We start from the raw sequence: 18,716 nt of genomic DNA, 5'->3' as shown, positions 1-18,716 counted from the left end.
AAACGTATTTAAAATGGAAAGGCATTACGTGTAAAAGGATAAACCTAGGATTACCTGATAAAAATGTACTCAAAATAATCAAACATTAAAACAAAAATAATCACATTTCTAGAGACTGCTAGCTAATTATGACTAATAATTACTATTTTCTTCCTTGGTGAACTATAAAATTAGCATATTTGTACTAAGAATGTGAAGTTTATCCAAGAAATTTTATTTTTTTTAATTTATTTATTTATGATAGTCAGAGAGAGAGAGAGAGAGAGAGAGAGGCAAAGACACAGGCAGAGGGAGAAGCAGGCTCCATGCACCAGGAGCCCGATGTGGGATTCGATCCCAGGTCTCCAGGATCGCGCCCTGGGCCAAAGGCAGGCGCCAAACCGCTGCGCCACCCAGGGATCCCTATCCAAGAAATTTTAAAAAGTGAATCTAAGCACTGACTTTTTCTTTTTAAAATTCAAATGATTAAAAAAATATTATAAAATTCAAATAATTAACATGTAGTATATTGCAAGTTTCAGAAGTAGAGTTCAGTGATTCATCAGTTGTATAAAACACCCAGTGCTCATCACATCACGTCCTTCTTAATGTCCATCACTCAGTTCCACATCCTCCTTCACCACTCCCCTCCAGCAACCCTCAGTTTGTTTCCTATGGTTAAGAGTCTCTTATGGTTTATCTCCCTCTCTGATTATGTCGTTTTATTTTTCCCTCCCTTCCTCTATGTTCCTCTGTTTTGTTTCTTAATTTTCATATGAGTGAAATCATATAATTGTCTTTCTCTGATTGACTTATTTCACTTAGTATAATACCCTCTAGTTCTATCACATCATTGCAAATAGCAAGATTTCTTTCTTTCTTTCTTTCTTTTTTGGTGGCTCAGTAATATTCCTCTGTGCATATATATACTACATCTTCTTTATCCATTCATCTGTTGATGGACATCTGGGATCTTTCCATAGTTTGGCTACTGGGGACATCGCTGCTATAAAAGCACTGACCGTGTTCTAGCAACACTTGTTGAGTATCTAACACCTAGGAATTTGTAACCAAACTGTAAACATTTTTTGGTAAGCCATATCTGAAAAAATGTCAAGGTTGTTTATAATATTACTAAGTCACTACAGCATCATTTCAAATCATCAACTGTATGCCACCTTTTTTTCCCTAAGAGACAACTCCTACTCACTATGTCCGGCATTAGTCTCCATTCTCCCAACATAGTGTTCTTCTAAACCTCATTTATAAACTCTGGTATTCACCTACCTACAGCAAATATCTCCACTAAAGAAGATCACTGCTGGGTTCTGTGATTTCAAGAACTTATTCTTTAGGCATCCTCTTCAAGTTACTTTCAATAATGGAATTATGGACACTGTGAAGCAATTAGGAATAAATGTCATAGTAAATGATAAACAGCATAGTATTTAACAGAGTATTCAATTTAATAAACTATCTGGTATATCTCAAGGACCAGAGATACACAAATGAGTAGAGATAATGTCTCTGTATTAAAGAACACAAAACAGGGCAGCCTAAGTGGCTCCGTGGTTTAGCGCCACCTTCAGCCTGGGGCGTGATCCTGGAGACCCGGGATAGAGTCCCACGTCGGGCTCCCTGCGTGGAGCTTGCTTCTCCCTCTGCCTGTGTCTCTGCCTCCCTCTCTCTCTCTCTGTGTCTCTCATGAATAAATAAAATCTTTAATTAAAAAAAATAATAAAACAAAAAATAAAGAACACAAAGAGGTGAGCGAGACTTGTCAACACAAATAAAATGAAGTGTTAAGAGCAATAATAGAGGGGCACCTGCATGGCTCAGTGGGTTAAGTATCTGCCTTCAGCTCAGGTTATGGATCCCAGGGATTCTAGGATGGAGACTGCATTGGGTTCCCTACTCAGCAAGGAGTCGTCTTCTCTCTCTGCCCCTCTCCATGTTCATGCTTTCACTCTCTCTCAATCTCTCAACTAAATAAATAAAATCTTAAAGGAAAAAAAGTGATAATAGATACACATGAGAAAGAAATGACTCAATTTGTCAAGAGAGGAAAGAAAGAAATGAAGATAGAATCTAGCTTCAGTTTTAAAATGACATACAGGGCAGCCCGGGTGGCTCAGCGGTTTAGCGCTGCCTTCAGCCCAGGGCCTGATCCTGGAGACTGGGGATCGAGTCCCATGTCGGGCTCCCTGCATGGAGCCTGCTTCTCCCTCTGCCTGTGTCTGCCTCTCTCTCTCTCTGTCTCTCATGAATAAATAAATAAAATCTTTAAAAAAATAAAAATAAAATAATAAAATAAAATGACATGCATTCCACACAACTATGTAAAACCTAGCTGTAAAAACGAGAACACGCAAAACTTAAAATACTTGTTATACGAAAAGTGTTGGGATTACAAATGCCTTTTTCTTATTTTCATATTGAAAGGCAATGCCTGTTCCTCAATCCTATGGTTTTCATGAGGAGGATTTTTCCCCTAAAAACTCTAGCCTCTCTCTAACTCTTTGTTACTTTCTTCCTAAAACGGGAATGGTGACTTAGGTGATTGGCAAATTTAGACATAAGCAGACTTGTACCCACTGCTTTCTGCTCTTGGGAGCCCACCCGCTAGCTGGAAGCAGCTCTCTAGTGTTCCTCCATGGTTAGGTTTCTCCATAAATAGGGAGGAGGTTCCTGGCCCTGTCCTGCCTGTGGCCAGGTACATCTATGTAATTCTGGGGTTCAGTAGTAAAAAACAAAACTGGGGTACCTGGGTGGCTCAGTGGTTGAGCATCTGCCTTCGGCTGAGGGCATGATCCTGGGATCGAGTCCTGCATTGGGCTCTCCAGAGGGAGCCTGCTTCTCCCTCTGCCTATGTCTCTGATGTCTCTGCCTCTCTCTGTCTCTCATGAATAAATAAAAGCATTTTAAATAATAAAATAAATGAAAATTAAAAACTGCCTGCACTGATGAAGCAAGTTCTCCAGTACAAGCTTTATCAGCAATGAAGGTGGTATTCTGATCTCTTATCTGTCACTCTTTTTTCAATTTTTTCAAGATCAAAAAAAAAAAAAAAAAAAAGCCTCCCAACAAACCAAAGTCCTGGACCAGATGGGTTCACAGGTGAATTCTACCAAACATTTTTTTTAAAAAGATTTGTATTTATTTATTCATGAGAGAGACACACAGAGAGAGGCAGAGGCAGAGACACAGGCAGAGGGAGAAGCAGGCTCCTTGCAGGGAGCTTGATGTGGGACTTGATTCCAGGTCTCCCAGACCATGTCCTGAGCCGAAGGCAGACCCTCAATCGCTGAGCCACCCAGGTGTCCCTCTACCAAACATTTAAAAGAGTTAATACTCATTCTCTAAAACTATTCCAAAAAATAGAAGAAAAGGCAAAGCTTCCAAATACATTCTGCAGACCAACTTTACCCTGACGCCAAAACCAAAGACACTACAAAAACAAAACGAAACGACACAACAACAAAAAGCTACGGGTAAATATCCCTGATGAACATGGATATTAAAATCCTCAACAGGGGTGTCATCAAAACAGTATGGTACTGACACAAAAAGAAACACATAAATTATGGCGAGTACAGAGCCGAGAAATAAATCCACATTTTAAATGGTCAATCTGCAACCCAAGAGGCAAGGCAAGTCTCTTCACTAAATGCTGCTGAAAAAAACTAGACAGCTGTATGTAGAAGAATGAATTTGGACCACTTTCTTACACCATATACAAAAATAACCCAAAATGGATTAAAGACCTAAACATGAGACCTGAAACTATAAAACTCCTAGAAGAAAATACAGCCAATAATCTCTCTGACACCAGCCTTAGCAACAGTTTTCTAGGAGTGACCCTTAAAGCAAGGGAAACAGAAGTAAAAATAAACTATCAAGACTATCCCAAAATTAAAAGCTTTTGCACAGCAAAGGAAGCAATCAACAAAACAAAATGGCAATCGACAAAGTGGAAGAAGATATTTGCAAACAATATATCTGAGGTGTTAATATCCAAAATATTTAAGGAATTTATAAAACTCAACAGCAAAAACACAAACCATCTGATTTAAAAATGGACAGATGACCTGAATAAACATTTTTCCAAGGAAGACATACAGATGGCCAAAAGATACATGAAAAGGTACATCAGCATCTCTAATCATCAGGGAAATGCAAATCAAAACCACAAGGAGAGGGATCCGTGGGTGGCGCAGCGGTTTGGCGCCTGCCTTTGGCCCAGGGCGCGATCCTGGAGATCCAGGATCGAATCCCACGTCGGGCTCCCGGTGCATGGAGCCTGCTTCTCCCTCTGCCTGTGTCTCTGCCTCTCTCTCTCTCTCACTGTGTGCCTATCATAAATAAATAAATAAATAAATAAATAAACCACAAGGAGAGGGATGCCTGGGTGGCTCAGCAGCTGAGCGTCTGCCTTTGACTCAGGGCATAATCTCTGTGTCTCTCAAGAATAAATAAATAAAATCTTAAAAAAAAAACACACACACACACAAGAAGATACCACTTAATATCTGCCAGAATGGCTAGTATCAAAAAGGCAAGAAATAACAATGGTTGGTGAAAATGTAGAGAAAAACGAACCCTCATGCACTGTCGACTGGAATATAAATTGGCACAGCCACTGTGGAAAACAGTATGGAGGGTCCTCAAAAAATTAAAAACAAAAATACCATAAGACCCAGTAGTTCCATTACTGAGTATTTACCCAAAAAACAAACAAAAAACCCCACTAATTTGAAAAGATATATTTTTTTAAAAGATATATGCGTCTGTATGTTGGCAAATTGAACACCAATAAAAAATAAATTTATTATTAAAAAATAAATAAATAAATAAATAAATAAATAAATAAATAAAAAGATATATGTGGGCAGCCCGGGTGGCTCCGCGGTTTAGCGCCGCCTTCAGCCCAGGGCATGATCCTGGAGACCCGGGATCGAGTCCCACGTCAGGCTCCCTGCATGGAGCTTGCTTCTCCTGCTTCTCCCTGCCTGTGTCTCTGCTTCTCTCTCTCTCTCTCTCTCTCTCTCTGTCTCTCATGAATAAAAAAAATAAAATCTTTAAAAAAAGCTTTAAAAAAAAAAAGATATATGCATTCCCGTGTTTGTTGCAGCATTATTTGTGTTTGTTGCATTATTTACAATAGCCAAGATATGGAAGCAGCCATCGACAGATGAACAGATAAAGAAAATGTGGTACATATGTGCAATGGAATATTACTCAGCCATATAAAGGGATGACAACATGGTTGGACCTAGAAGGTATTGTACTGCACGAAATAAGTTAGAGAAAGATGAATATCATGTAACTTCACTTACACATGTAATCTAAAGAACAAATAAAAAGGAACAGACACATAAAGACAGAGAACTGCTAGTTGCCAGAAAAGAGGGGGCAATGGGCTAGGGAAAATAGATGAAAGGGAGTGAAAGGTACAAGCTTCCAGTTATGGAATGACTAAATCATAGGGATAAAGGAAGAGCATAGGCAATATGGTAAATGGTATTATAATAGTGTTATATAGTGATAGATGATAGCTACACTTCTGGTGAGCCCTGCATAACATAAAGAGATATTCAGTCACTATGTTGTTTGTACAACTGAAACTAATGTAACAATGTGTGCCAACTATACTTCAATTTAAAAAAAAAATAAGGGGAGGGTAATGGGGGAACACCTGAGGGGTTTACTTGGTAGAACATGAAACTATCGATCTCAGGGTCATGATTTCAAACCCTACATGGAGGAGAGAGCTTACATTAAAAAAAAAATTATATGAGGGCCCTCTTGTTGTTAGACATTACTGTATTTTATTCCTCTTCAATTCCCTTGTGCCAAGGTCAAGACAGGCACTGGGGGAGTAGCACTTTGGGGTCTCAGCTCTTTTTTTTTTTTTTTTTTTAAAGATTTATTTATTTATTATTTATTTATTTATTTATTTATTTATTCACGAGAGACAGGGAGAAAGGCAGAGACATAGGCAGAAGGAGAAGCAGGCTCCATGCAGGGAGCCAAATGTGGGACTCGATCCCGGATCCCAGGATCACAACCTGAGCTGAAGGCAGACACTCAACCGCTGAGCCACCCAGGCGTTCCTGGGTCTCAGCTCTTATGCAGAGGTTTCTTATTAGATTACTGACTTTGGACAGACTCTAGATTTTATGTCTTGAGTCTAGCCATATCTAACAAAAGCAAATGTTCAAAGTCTCTCGGGATGGTCAGAAACTCTTCCAGTGAATACCGGAATTAATGTCTCTTCCCTCTCAGAATTTTTACTGAAGGAGAGCAGAGCAGAATTTGCCATCCCCAAATATGCTGGCATGTGGATTACTATGAATTAAAGATACCGGAACAGCATAGGAAAGATAGTCAATAATACTGTAATAACTTTGTATGGTGATAGATGATCACTACACTCATCATAGTGAGCATTTCATAAGGTATATAATTTGTCAAACTGCTCTGTTTACCTGAAACGAATATAATACTGTATGTCAATTATAGTTCAATAAAAATTAAAAATTAAAATATAAAAGGTATTTGAGAAACAGTTGGGGCAAGAAGGACACCCTAACCCTCTTTTGTTTCCCCTACCCCCAAAAATCTCCAGTGTGAAAGGTACCTCTCCTTGTGCCAGGAGGGTAGAAGGCATCCTCATCAGCAGAGACAGAGAAATTAGAGCCAAGAAGGCTGTATAAACAAATCTTGCTATTTCTTTACTAACTTACTGCTCTAAGCCCAAACCCCTTTGTCTTGTCAGTTCTTCATAAATGTACTGCTTCGTTGTCTAAAATGAATAAAAAAAACTCCTGCTTTGGTCACTTCTTAGAGTTTCATATTTGTATGGGGCTCCCATAAATGCAAAATTAAATTTGTTTTTCTCCTGTTAATCTGTTTTATGTGAATTTAATTATTTAGACCAGCCAAAGAATCTAGAAGGAGGGAAATGTTTCCTACCCTACACTACTTTCACTTCTTTTTTGGGGATCTACGATTTTCTTGCTCACTGATTCCTATCAAAAAGTATTCTATAGGGACACCTGGGTGGCTCAGCAGTTGTGCGCTTGCCTTCAACTCAGGGTGTGATCCTGTGGTCCCGGGATCGAGTCCCGCATTGGGCTCCCTGCGTGGAGCCTGCTTCTCCCTCTGCCTGTGTCTCTGCCTCTCTCTCTGTGTCTCTCATGAATAAATAAATAAAATCTTTAAAAAACAAACAACAACAAAAAAAGTATTCTATAAAATGTTTAAAACTGTAGTTGTTTCTGTTGAGAGAGTTCTTAGGGGTTTCTTTATACTGAAAATGGCACTTAGCATGGTATTTTCTATGTACCAGCAAAGTCATTTGGGGCTAGTTAATTCACCTTTCTGCTTTAGTGTCCAGCTGCAAAACAGGATCCCAATACTTACTTCACAGACTTAAGACGAGCACCCAGAGTGACTACTTTCTGAAGGCTTTCTGACTCTCCTCCTGGAAGAGTTAGCTCCTTCCATAACGTTCCCATGTTTATACCTGTGCTATATCACTTACTACATTGAATTGTAATTATTTATTTACATTTTCTGGGATCCCTGGGTGGCGCAGCAGTTTGGCGCCTGCCTTTGGCCCAGGGCGCGATCCTGGAGACCCGGGATCAAATCCCACGTCGGGCTCCCAGTGCATGGAGCCTGCTTCTCCCTCTGCCTGTGTCTCTGCCTCTCTCTCTCTCTCTGTGTGTGTGTGTGTGTGACTATCATAAATAAATTAAAAAAAAAAAAACTCTGGTATTTACATTTTCTCCCTTCATTAGATAGAGTTTGAGCTCCTTGCAATACAGACCCTGCACCTGTCATCTTAGTATCTCCAGGGCTTGGTATATATAAAAGGCAATTTACAAATACACGCTAACCCTGATAAAATTAGTTTTTCATTACTTTCCTACATTAACTTCTCAGACATTTGAAAGGTGCTTTCTCTCATGTGCCTTTTTCATTGTTCCTTTGATAAGTAATTCTATCGAATTTGAAAAGTTTATTCTCTAAGTACTCATAAACATGAGAAACAAATCGCAAACTATGAGGGAGGAAAACTGACAAATCCATCAGTAAAGTAAAATTTTTCATATTCTCTCCAGTTACTGATAGGTCAGGATGATTTTTTAAAAAGTCACTAAGGGGGCATCTGGGTGGCTCAGTTGGTTGAGCATCTGCCTTTGGCTCAGGTCGAGATCCTGGGGTCCTGGGATCGAGTCCCACATCGGGCTTCCTGCGTGGAGCCTGCTTTTCCCTCTGCCTATGTCTCTGCCTCTCTGTGTCTTTCATGAATAAATAAATAAAATCTTTAAAAATAAATAAATAAATACATACATACATACATACATAAATAAATAAATAAATAAATAAAAATAAAAAGTCACTAAGGACAAAAAAAAGCGTGACAAGAACATTTTATAACTTTTACCTACCAGAGAGCTCACAAATATTGTACCTAAAAATTGAAAAAGATGTATTATTTTCAAGCACATGAAAACCAATCATGTTAGGCCACATTCTTTGCCCACCAGGCAATTAAATCAGAGAACAACAATAAAGTATCTAGAAAACCTGCATTATTAGAAATTATTATTATTTCTAAACAACTTACTAGTCAAAAGGAAAATGAAAATCAGGAAATGCTTAAGGCTGAACAATAACAATACTACACACCAAAACTCTTGAGATTCAACTAAAGCAATATTTATAGGTAATTAAATTAAAATGAGGTCATTAGGGTGGGCCCTCATCCCATATGACCAGGGTCCATACAAAAAATATTGGGACACAAAGGCACAGAGGGAAAACAATGTGAAGACACACAGAGAAAGTGCCACATGAAGGGGAAGACAAGACAGATGTGATGCATCTACAATCCAAAAAATATCTAAGATTGCCAGCAAAACTCCAGAAGTTGGGAATCAGGCATGGAACAGCTTCTCCCTCAAAAGCCCTTACAAAGAAATCAACCCTGGCAACACCTTGTTCTTGGACTCCTAGGCTCCAGAACAGAGACAATGGATTTCTGTGGTTTAGGCCACCAGGTCTGTGGTGCTTTGTTATAGCAACCCATGCAAACTGTTACAGCAATTAATGCAAATACATTCTTTTAATAAATAACTAAAAATTCAGTGGTATAAAGCAACACAAGTTTATTTTCTTACCGTTCTATGTGTCAGGACTGGTCTGACTGAGCTAACATCAAGGTGTTGGCAGGGCTTCATTCCCTTCCGGGAACTCTAGGGGGAAATCCACTTCCTTGTCTTTTCCAGCTTCCTGAGGGTAGCTGCTTTCCTTGGCTCCTGGCCTTCTCCCATTTCAAAGCCAAGGGTGGGTTGAGTGAGTCTTTCTCACACTGTATCACTCCAACCCTACTGCCACTATCACCTCTCTTTCTGTCATCTCTTCTGTCTCCCTCTTTCACTTTTCAAGTGCCCTTGTGATTACATTGGGCCCACTCAGATAATCCTGGTTGATCTCCCCATCTCAAGGCCCTTCACTTAATCTCATCTGCGAAGCCCCCTTTGCCATGTAAAGTAACAAATTCACAAACAAAAAAAAATAAAATAAAATAAAAACAAATTCACAAATTCCCAGGATTAGAACAGGGACATCTTTGTGGTGCCATTATTCTGTCTAGTAAAGCTGAATGCAAACATAACTTGCAACTCAGCAATTCTGCTTCTAGGGATCCCTGGGTGGCGCAGCGGTTTGGCACCTGCCTTTGGCCCAGGGTGCGATCCGGGAGACCCTGGATCAAATCCCACGTCGGGCTCCCGGTGCATGGAGCCTGCTTCTCCCTCTGCCTGTGTCTCTGCCTCTCTCTCTCTCTCTCTCTCTCTGTGTGACTATCATAAATTAAAAAAAAAAAAATTCTGCTTCTAGATGCACATATGCACCAGGAGACATTTACTAGGATTTTCATAGCAGCATTGTACATAATAGAAAAAACTGAAAGGCACCCAAGGGTTTGTGAACAGTGGAATGGATGAATAAATTTTACTATGGCCACACAATGAAATACTAGATAGTGCTGAAAAAATAACTACAACTATCCAAATCAACATGGATGAATTTCAGGGCTCAGCGGCTGGGCGCCTGTCTTTGACCCAGGGCATGATCCTGGAGACCCGGGATCGAGTCCCACATGGGGCTCCCTGCTTGGAGCCTGCTTCTCCCTCTGCCTGTGTCTCTGCCTCTCTCTGTGTGTGTCTCGTGAATAAATAAATCTTTAAAAAAAAAGAAAAGAAAAGAAAAAAAGAAAACACCAGAAAAAAAAGGTTATGGAAGCATTCATAGAGCGTGATTCTATTTACTTAAAGTTCAGACATAGGCAATACTAACAACACATTATTTACTTAAATACATTCATGAGGATTATAATTATAAAGATAGGCAAGGGAATGAATAGCAAAAAAAAAAAATCAGGATAGATGTGTTGCCTCTGGCACAGGGAGAAGGAGATGCAAAATAGGTTATGCAGGGAACTTCTAAGAAAATGAGCGGTGAGTAGATGACTTTGGTTTTATTTTCTTCTTTAAACCAAATAAAACTATACACATGTATAGTCTTTCATGTATGGCATTTTTCTTTTTTTTTTTTTAAGATTTATTTATTTATTTATTTATTTATTCATGATAGACCTAGAGACGGAGAGAAGCAGGCAGAGGGAGAAGCAGGCTCCATGCAGGGAGCCCGACGTGGGACTTGACCCCTGGACTCCAGGATCACACCCTGGGCCAAAGGCAGGCGCTAAACTGCTGAGCCACCCAGGGATCCCCTTTAGTTAGCGTTTAAATTTGTAAACGAAAAATAAATAAATAAATAAATAAATTTGTAAATGAAAAATGCCATATATGGGGATCCCTGGGTGGCTCAGCGGTTTAGCGCCTGCCTTTGGCCCAGGGTGTGATCCTGGAGTCCAGGGGTCAAGTCTCACGTCGGGCTCCCTGCATGGAGCCTGCTTCTCCCTCTGCTTGTGTCTCTGCTTCTCTCTGTGTTTCTCATGAATAAATAAATAAAATCTTAAAAAATAAAATAAACGCTAACTAAATAAATGTAAAATACACTGAATGCAAGTTGTATGAAACAAAAGGAAGAAGTAGTCAAACAATATACTCTAACTGATGGAAGGGGGCGGGTAAAGAAGATCTTTATCTTATAAAAATAAGATATCTGCTAGGTATCAATACAGAAGGGAAAGTTCTAGGTTATAAAAGAAAAAGACAGTGGGAAATACATTCCTCTGCCCCAAGTTCTAGGAACAAGCTTTTAACAATCACTTAAATAAACGTGGATTAACTTGTAAATAATAAGGTGAACAATGTCATAAACTGTCAGAAATGACTCAGAACTCAGCTGGCCTCAAGTTTTGCTTGGCTAACACAGTTGTTCAGTTTGTTTTGTTCAGATTGAATGCCCTCAGGCAAAGTAGGCAATAGTCAGTTCACTTCCCATTCTTCTTAACCCTCCCCTCCTTCCGCAACATATAACATAAATGTGTTATGTAGCTGGACTCTGAGGGCACTTGAGTTTGAGACCAGCTGCATCCTGATAAGTCACCCTGAAACAACCACATCAGGTACCAAGTATGTTTTCAAGGTCATTATGAACTAGGCAATCAAGAGTCTCTCCTATCTCTCTCTTCTCTCTCCCGTTACTCCCCACTCCCTACTGCCCCTTTTTACCAAGGATATCATTTATCACATAATTGCAGATAACTGGCAAAATTAAAAGCAGTTTTTGGAAAACTATGACTGCAGGCGCACATGCTCTTTATAGGAAATATAGCGGGACTAGGAATCAAGATCTAGGCTCTAATCCCTGTATCCCAATAATTCACAGCATAACCTAGACACGATATTATCTCTCTGCAGTTGGATTTCTTTCCTTTCTATAAAATGGTGTTTCCATTAGATAAATTCTAAATCTCTCTTATCTTCTATAGCTATATAAACACACTATGTTAATCTTGAAAATTTCGGCAAGTATAGTTTGTTCTTGCTTTGGATGGGGTATAGAAGGCAGAAGAATGTGTGAGGGAAATGGGCTAACACAGCAACCCAGTGGGAAGGAAAAAGATTAGGGCCTCCTTCAGAGGAGGATAAAAAGTCAGAGGACTTTTGAAGCATTTTGAAAACAAACTTTATACAGTTTTACTCCTGGGTGACCCAACTTACCTTTCACTCAGTGTGGGAAAACATATACTATTACTATGGGGATGTTACTATTTCATATGATATAATGAAAATATTCTATCTCACATCATCACCATTTCACATGATCTCTCGCCTTTTTTTTTCACCTTTTATTTTTAAATATGGCCAACTCTGTTATAATGGTGCTTTGTCCTCAGCATACACATTAATTTGAGTATCACTGTACTTTCTAAAGATTCTTAATCTTATTTGTTTCTTAAAGGAGATTTCAACCTGTGTGAATGGTAAAAGCGGGAGAAAAAAAAAACAACAAGTCAATAACAATAAGCAGTCCTCAAAGAGCTAGAACCAAGGATGGAGGTGAGGAAGGGGTTCCATAAGTCCCCAGATGGCTTTTTAAAAAACAAAACAAGCAAAAGGCTTTTAAAAAGCAGGTTATAAAGGACCTTTGCAAGCAAGGGTCAAGAGCATGAACTTTATCCTGTGAACAATGAAAAACCCAAGAGATTTTTAAGAGTGAGTGATCTGATTAAATCTGTGTTTTTGAAAGATAACTCTGATGCCAGAGTACATACCATGTTTACAAAATAGAACATAAAATAATTACCTAGGTTGATAGTTTGCTACAAAAATATTAACATGAAATTAGACTAAAACACTCTTTAAAGCCATAAAATAAATTTCACAAATACTTAGGTATTATTAAAGAAATTCATACCAGGGTTTGCCTTGCAAATTCCTTAACAGGGTAAACAATCACTTAAACTTTAAACTCTTTTTTAAAAGCCTCCATCTTACATGTGTATATCTTTTTCAAATAAAATTAACACTTTAAATAATATTTATGGGCTTTAAGGCCACAGAATTTTTAAATATTTACCTAACCATTTAGAAAGCACTTAGCATTTTAGGTATAGAAAAATTTCTCACACACTAACTTACACCTCTCAAAACCTTGTCCTTACCTAGTCTATCACACACAAAGAATCTGGTTGAAAAGCTGAAATCTACATTGTACAATACACAATTTAAAAGGCGTAGATATGTAGTTTGTTAAACTCTGGTCAATGCTTCTATGTAGACAACTGATTTTTTTCTCTTTTAGCTTTCATCTGACTGCTGGCAAGCGTACTACAAACTTAGTGCTTCTTTCCATTAACCCACCAGTAGTAACTAGATTTAAACTTTAAATCTCTAAATGCTTTGCAGGAAAACGACAAAAACCCTTCGCTAAGAACTGACAAATACAAAGCTTTTACATCAAATACCACCAATTTCATTATGAAAATCAAGTGTCTTACAAACACATGCCCTTATTTTTCAACATCATACTTATCCTAAAACTTAATAGTTTAAATCCACTCTGACACAACTAAAAACGTTTATACTAATACGAATTATCAATCGTTCTTCAAAGATGTTCATAAAAGGGATCCCTGGGTGGGGCAGCGGTTTAGCGCCTGCCTTTGGCCCAGGGTGCGATCCTAGAGACCCGGGATCGAATCCCACATCGGGCTCCCGGTGCATGGAGCCTGCTTCTCTCCTCTCTCTCTCTCTCTCTCTCTCTCTCATGAATAAATAAATAAAATCTTTAAAATTAAAAAAAATATGTTAATAAAAATATTTAAATTCTTAAGGAAATGAAAGTATAGCAATTTTGTTATCAATCCAAAAATGAATCCACATACGCTTTTTAGAAGTTCTTATTCGAAAAATAGAGTATTTGGTTCATCTTTTCCAGTGAAAAACTATAGCTTAGCAGTATCAACGTTCAACATTTAAGTTTCAAGAACTACTCATTTGTGATGTTTTAGTTATATTTGTATCTATAACTTACTCAAAGAAATGGATTCTAGAATTGAAAGTATTATAAAATCAATGTACTGGGATGCCCTAAGTGGACAGGATCCTGAGACTCAGAAAGGCTCACTTACTAAAACTCTTCCAAAATCATACAGCAGAGGCAAGACTTTACTCTTGACCCTCTGCCTATGAATTCAGGACATTTTTTCTCCCTGTACCAAGTTCTACCCAAAATCTTTTTTGTCTTCCTTCACTTTCTGAAACAAGAAGGTAGCTTCACAATTGTCATTATACATAGTTCAGCACTTAGAAAATTAGGAAATCTGGGATCCCTGGGTGGCGCAGCGGTTTGGCGCCTGCCTTTGGCTCAGGGCACAATCCTGGAGACCCGGGATCGAATCCCGCGTTGGGCTCCCGGTGCATGGAGTCTGCTTCTCCCTCTGCCTGTGTCTCTGCCTCTCTCTCTCTCTCTCTGTGACTATCATAAATAAATAAATAAAAAGAAAATTAGGAAATCTCTTGATCTCTTACTTCCATAAAAGTACTGGTTTCCCCTTAATATCTTTAGCATAATCAACCTGCAAACAAAACCACAGACCCACTGTTAAACTTCAGGAATTTGGCATAAGTAAAAATATGTGTTATTACAATCTCTGTTAAGTCAAAAATATCTAGTAATTCCTAGCAATGCCATAATAGTATTATTTTATGACACTGCATGTTAAATAACATGTATAAATCCTCAGAATAACATCATATAGTTAAGATCCCAAAAATGTTCCTATTCATAGTGTAACGTGTTTTCTTGAAATAAGAAAATCTGTCCTTTTTAAAAGTGAAATTGTATTTTCCTCTAATACAGATAATAAATGGAGCAACCTAGCAGTAACAAACACCTCTGCACCTAGCTGAAGGCTGGAAAAGGTTGCGGTTAAAGAGCACCAGACTAGGATTAAGAACCAGGAATTTTCAATTTACAAGAGAAGAGCCACAATGACTAGGCCGCCAGATTACATTTAAAATACATTAAAGCACAATACTATTAAATACAGGAAATTTGCCTGCAAATGTGATGAGATTGCTAAAACACTTTTCCGGTGTTAAAAAAATGCAATCTATTCACAAATAATCAAACCAAATGCCATACTAGTCTATGAAAAGAGCTGGTACGACTCTGCTCTGCAGTAAATCTTCTCACAACAGTTTTTCTCCTGACACACATTTTTCTAAGCATTGTCTAGTATCACTGGCTGTAAACTTAGAAAACAAAAGGCGTAACATTTTTTTGAACAATTCTTTCTAGCCCTGGCCAAAATAACTACAGACCACAAAAGCAGCCCCGGAGAAAACTTTCCAAGAAGCAAAGTGTGGTCTCATTGGAACACTACAGGATCAGTGTGAAACATAAAATCAATGTAGCTAGCTTGAAGATAATACATTGAGAGCATCCGATGTAGCAAGAACAAGAAACTTTTGTTTCAAATACACTGGGTTCCAGTGTAAAACACATCATCAATCAAAAAGTCTGAAAACCAATGGTATAGACTCCCACTCTCCTAGTTAAAAACCTCTACCCTCATTCTTTTAGTTGCTTAGAAAACAGCATAGAAAACGGAAAGGTTTAGGTTCAAATCCCTGCACTGCCACTAACTGGATGTGTGAAGGTGGGTAACCTCTCTACGCCTCAATTTACTCATCTCTAAATTGAGGTTGTCATCTGCCAAGCAGGGCTTCTGTGAGGATTTGGGACAATATATGTAACGTTTCACACCTAGCAAATGTTAAACGAGTAGCAACTTTTTGCTGATTTCTTGATGATGTAGAACAAGATTTCCCTAAACCACATAAAGACAAACTCTTCCCTGACCGGTGATTTCAATTCCTTTAAAAAACAAAAACATGTAAATCTACAGGGGGGGGGGAAAAGAGGGGTGGGGGGGAGAAGGGGAGGAAATGCTTTTGGCATCTTTCCAGACATTACCAAGTTTAAAGGTTAAATTGTTACAACATTCTCCCAGTTATGCAACAAATACACACGACCATGAGTTACTCTGTAAAAAATTATAATGGCCTATATACTACTGAGATGGGGGGGGGAGACAATCCCTTAAAAATTATTTCCAACAATCTTTTCATCTACACTAATCCTCAATTCCAAAGCTCATCAGTGTTCATTGTATGATCTCAGATTCTTCCTCTCGATTATCAAGAATGAAACCGCACTCACACACACACACACACACACACGTACATGTTCAATCTAACGGGTGTATGCTATGGTTGGGAGGACAGCACCATTGTAACAGCGACAAATAGCACCGAAAAAGACCTACGTCAGTCTATGCCAAAGGGGCAGCCGTCGATGTATTAAACCGCCAATAACTCACTTCAATCCTGAGAACTCGTGTACCGGGATGAGAAAAGTCTTTTAAAAAGTGCAATATGATCCGTGTGCTATTGCATTTCTATTCCAAGACCCCAAAAAAGGGTGCTTTTGAATGTTTCAAGCGCCTCCTTGTCATTCAGAGACTCTTTCCAGGACAACCCCCCCCCCACCCCACCCCACCGCACCCCGGTCCCCCAAGCACCCTGGAGGCGAGCGCGCTCCCAGGTACCCGCATTCGGGCTGGGCGCCGGGGCGCCGGACCCGCGCGCGCATCGCGCATCCTTGGCCGTGAGCCGTACCTGCTCCCGGGAGATGCAAGGCAGCGAAGGTCTCCTGAACATCTTGCAGCCGCCGGAGCGCCCGGCCGGGGTCTCCCCGAACGACACGCAGCTGGACCTCCTGCGGGGTCTGATCACAGGCACTTTGTCGTCGGCCGTCCCGGCCGAGCGAGCAGCGCGCGGAGCCTCCCGGATCGGAAAGAAGTGCTCGAGGCCCAGGGCCAGCAGGCAGCCGGCGACCCCGACCAGGCAGGCGAGCAGCGGCCGCAGCGCGGCGGGCAGCGACCCGAGCCCGGTGAACGAGACCCACCAGACCCAGCCGGAGAAGAGCAGCACCAGGGCGCTGTGGCCGAGCCTCGCGGGGCGCGCGAGCGTCAGCAAGCCCACGCAGCTCAGCGCCGAGCACAGCCGCGCCGCGGCCGGGGCCCCCGCGGGGCCCGGCGCCCACGCCCACGCCCACGCCCACGCGCGCCACAGCAGCGGGTCCCCCAGGTAGCAGCAGGCGGGCAGCGCCAGCAGCCACCACGCGCCGCCGCCGCCCGCGCGGCCCGGCCCGGCGCCCCGCTTGCTCCGGGTCAGGAAGCAGGTGAGGAAGAAGAAGGCGCAGGCGATGCTGAACAGGGGGCTGAGGCTGTGCGAGCACACGCTCAGCAGGGTCCGCAGCCGCGCGGCCCCGGCGCCCCAGCCCCAGCCCCAGCCCCAGCCCCCGGGCCCGGGCCCCGCGCCCAGCAGCAGCGCCAGGACAAAGGCGGCCAGGGCGCCCAGCGGGACGCGCGCCCGGCCGAGGCGGGAGGCGGGCGGCGGCGGCGGCAGCTCCACGTTGCACAGGCGGCAGAGGTGGAACAAGAAGCCGCGCGGGGGGTCCTGCCGCAGGGGGCTCACGCAGCTCTTCACGTAGCCGTTCCTCGGGCCCTCGGGGGGCGAGCCGGCCCCGTCCGCCGCCGGCGGGCACCGCATGGCCCCGGCTCCCGCTCGTCCCGCCGCGGGGCTCCGCGCGCCCCTGCTCGGACCGGGCCCCCCGGCCCCCGCCCCCGGCCCCGGCCCCGGCCCCGGCCCCCGCGCGCCCGGCGCCCCCCGGCTCCGCAGCGCCTCAGGGCTGCCCCCGCCGCCGCGGCCCGGGGTCCCCGCCGCGCGGCCGGAGGAGCGGCGGGCTCGGCCACATGCCGGCGCGGGGCGCGGGGCGCAGGGCGCGGGCGGAAGGCGCCCCTCGGGGTCCCCCGGGCGCGTCCCGGCGGCTGGAGACGCGGCGTCGCCTCCCAGCTCCGCGGGCCGCGGCCGTCCCCTCCCGGCCCCAGCCTGGTCCGTTGGGCGCGCGGGCGGGCGCTCCTCCCCCGAGCCTGCCCCGGGCGGCGCGCGCCCCTCCCGCCTCCCGCCGCCCGCCGCCCGCGCGCGCCCGCGCCCCGTCCCGCCGCCCCGGGGGCGAGCAGGGACCCCGCCGGCCGCGCCGCGTGCGGGGACCGCGGGGACCGCGGGGGCAGCGGCCGCCCCGGGGCGAGCACCGGCCCCGCCCGCCCCCCGGGACCCCTGGCGCGCAGGCTCCCCGCGCGGGTAAGTCGAGCCACGCCGCCCGGCACTCGGGTCACCCCCGGGGCGCGCGGGAAGGACGGCGCTTGCGGCCCCCCCCACCCCAGGGCCGTGCTTAGCTGGGAAACTGAGTTAAGGGGGAGGTGGAGGAGGGGGGCAGCCGCGGCCAAGCCCATCCCGGTGCAGGGTGGGCCCCCGGGAGCCGGCCCCGCGCTCGGCGGCGACGTGGACCTCCCGGGCTCGGCCGCGGCTCCCGGCGACGAGCGTGCACGTGGGCTGCTGCCCGAGCACCCGAGGCCGCACCGCGGAGCTGCGGAGCTGCGGAGCTGCGGGAACCAGCGCCGCGCCCCCTGCCCGCCCCGGCCCGCCCCGGCCCACCCCGTGTCGCCCCCAACAAGCCCCGAGAGGACGCTGTCCCACAGTCGCTGCACGCCCGAGTCTTTTTCACGGTAACAGCACGTTCTTCTAGAGAGGGCGCGTGGGAGCATTAGAAGTCCTCCCCGAGACCATTGCCCAGTCGGGAAGGGTCGGCCACCAAAGAAGCCAGAGTCCGATGCTATC

The 18,716-nt window shown here is 43.5% G+C and overlaps 1 protein-coding gene across 1 annotated transcript in view; it reads right to left on the bottom strand.

Annotated features, from left to right (window-relative positions):
• Positions 1 to 17,610, bottom strand: part of PDE3B (phosphodiesterase 3B) — a 167,512-nt gene extending 149,902 nt beyond the window's left edge. The window contains exon 1 of the mRNA XM_025459572.2: positions 16,653 to 17,610. Within this exon, the coding sequence (XP_025315357.2) occupies positions 16,653 to 17,588 (936 nt within the window). The 5' untranslated portion in view covers positions 17,589 to 17,610. The remainder of the gene's footprint in view (positions 1 to 16,652) is intronic.
• Positions 17,611 to 18,716: the final 1,106 nt, after the last annotated feature.

The sequence above is a fragment of the Canis lupus genome, chromosome 21 (genome assembly GCF_003254725.2).
Source record: "Canis lupus dingo isolate Sandy chromosome 21, ASM325472v2, whole genome shotgun sequence".
In the NCBI taxonomy this organism is placed as follows: Eukaryota; Metazoa; Chordata; class Mammalia; order Carnivora; family Canidae; genus Canis; species Canis lupus.
Note: the sequence above shows the minus strand (reverse complement) of the source record. Positions and strands in the feature narration are given on the sequence as shown.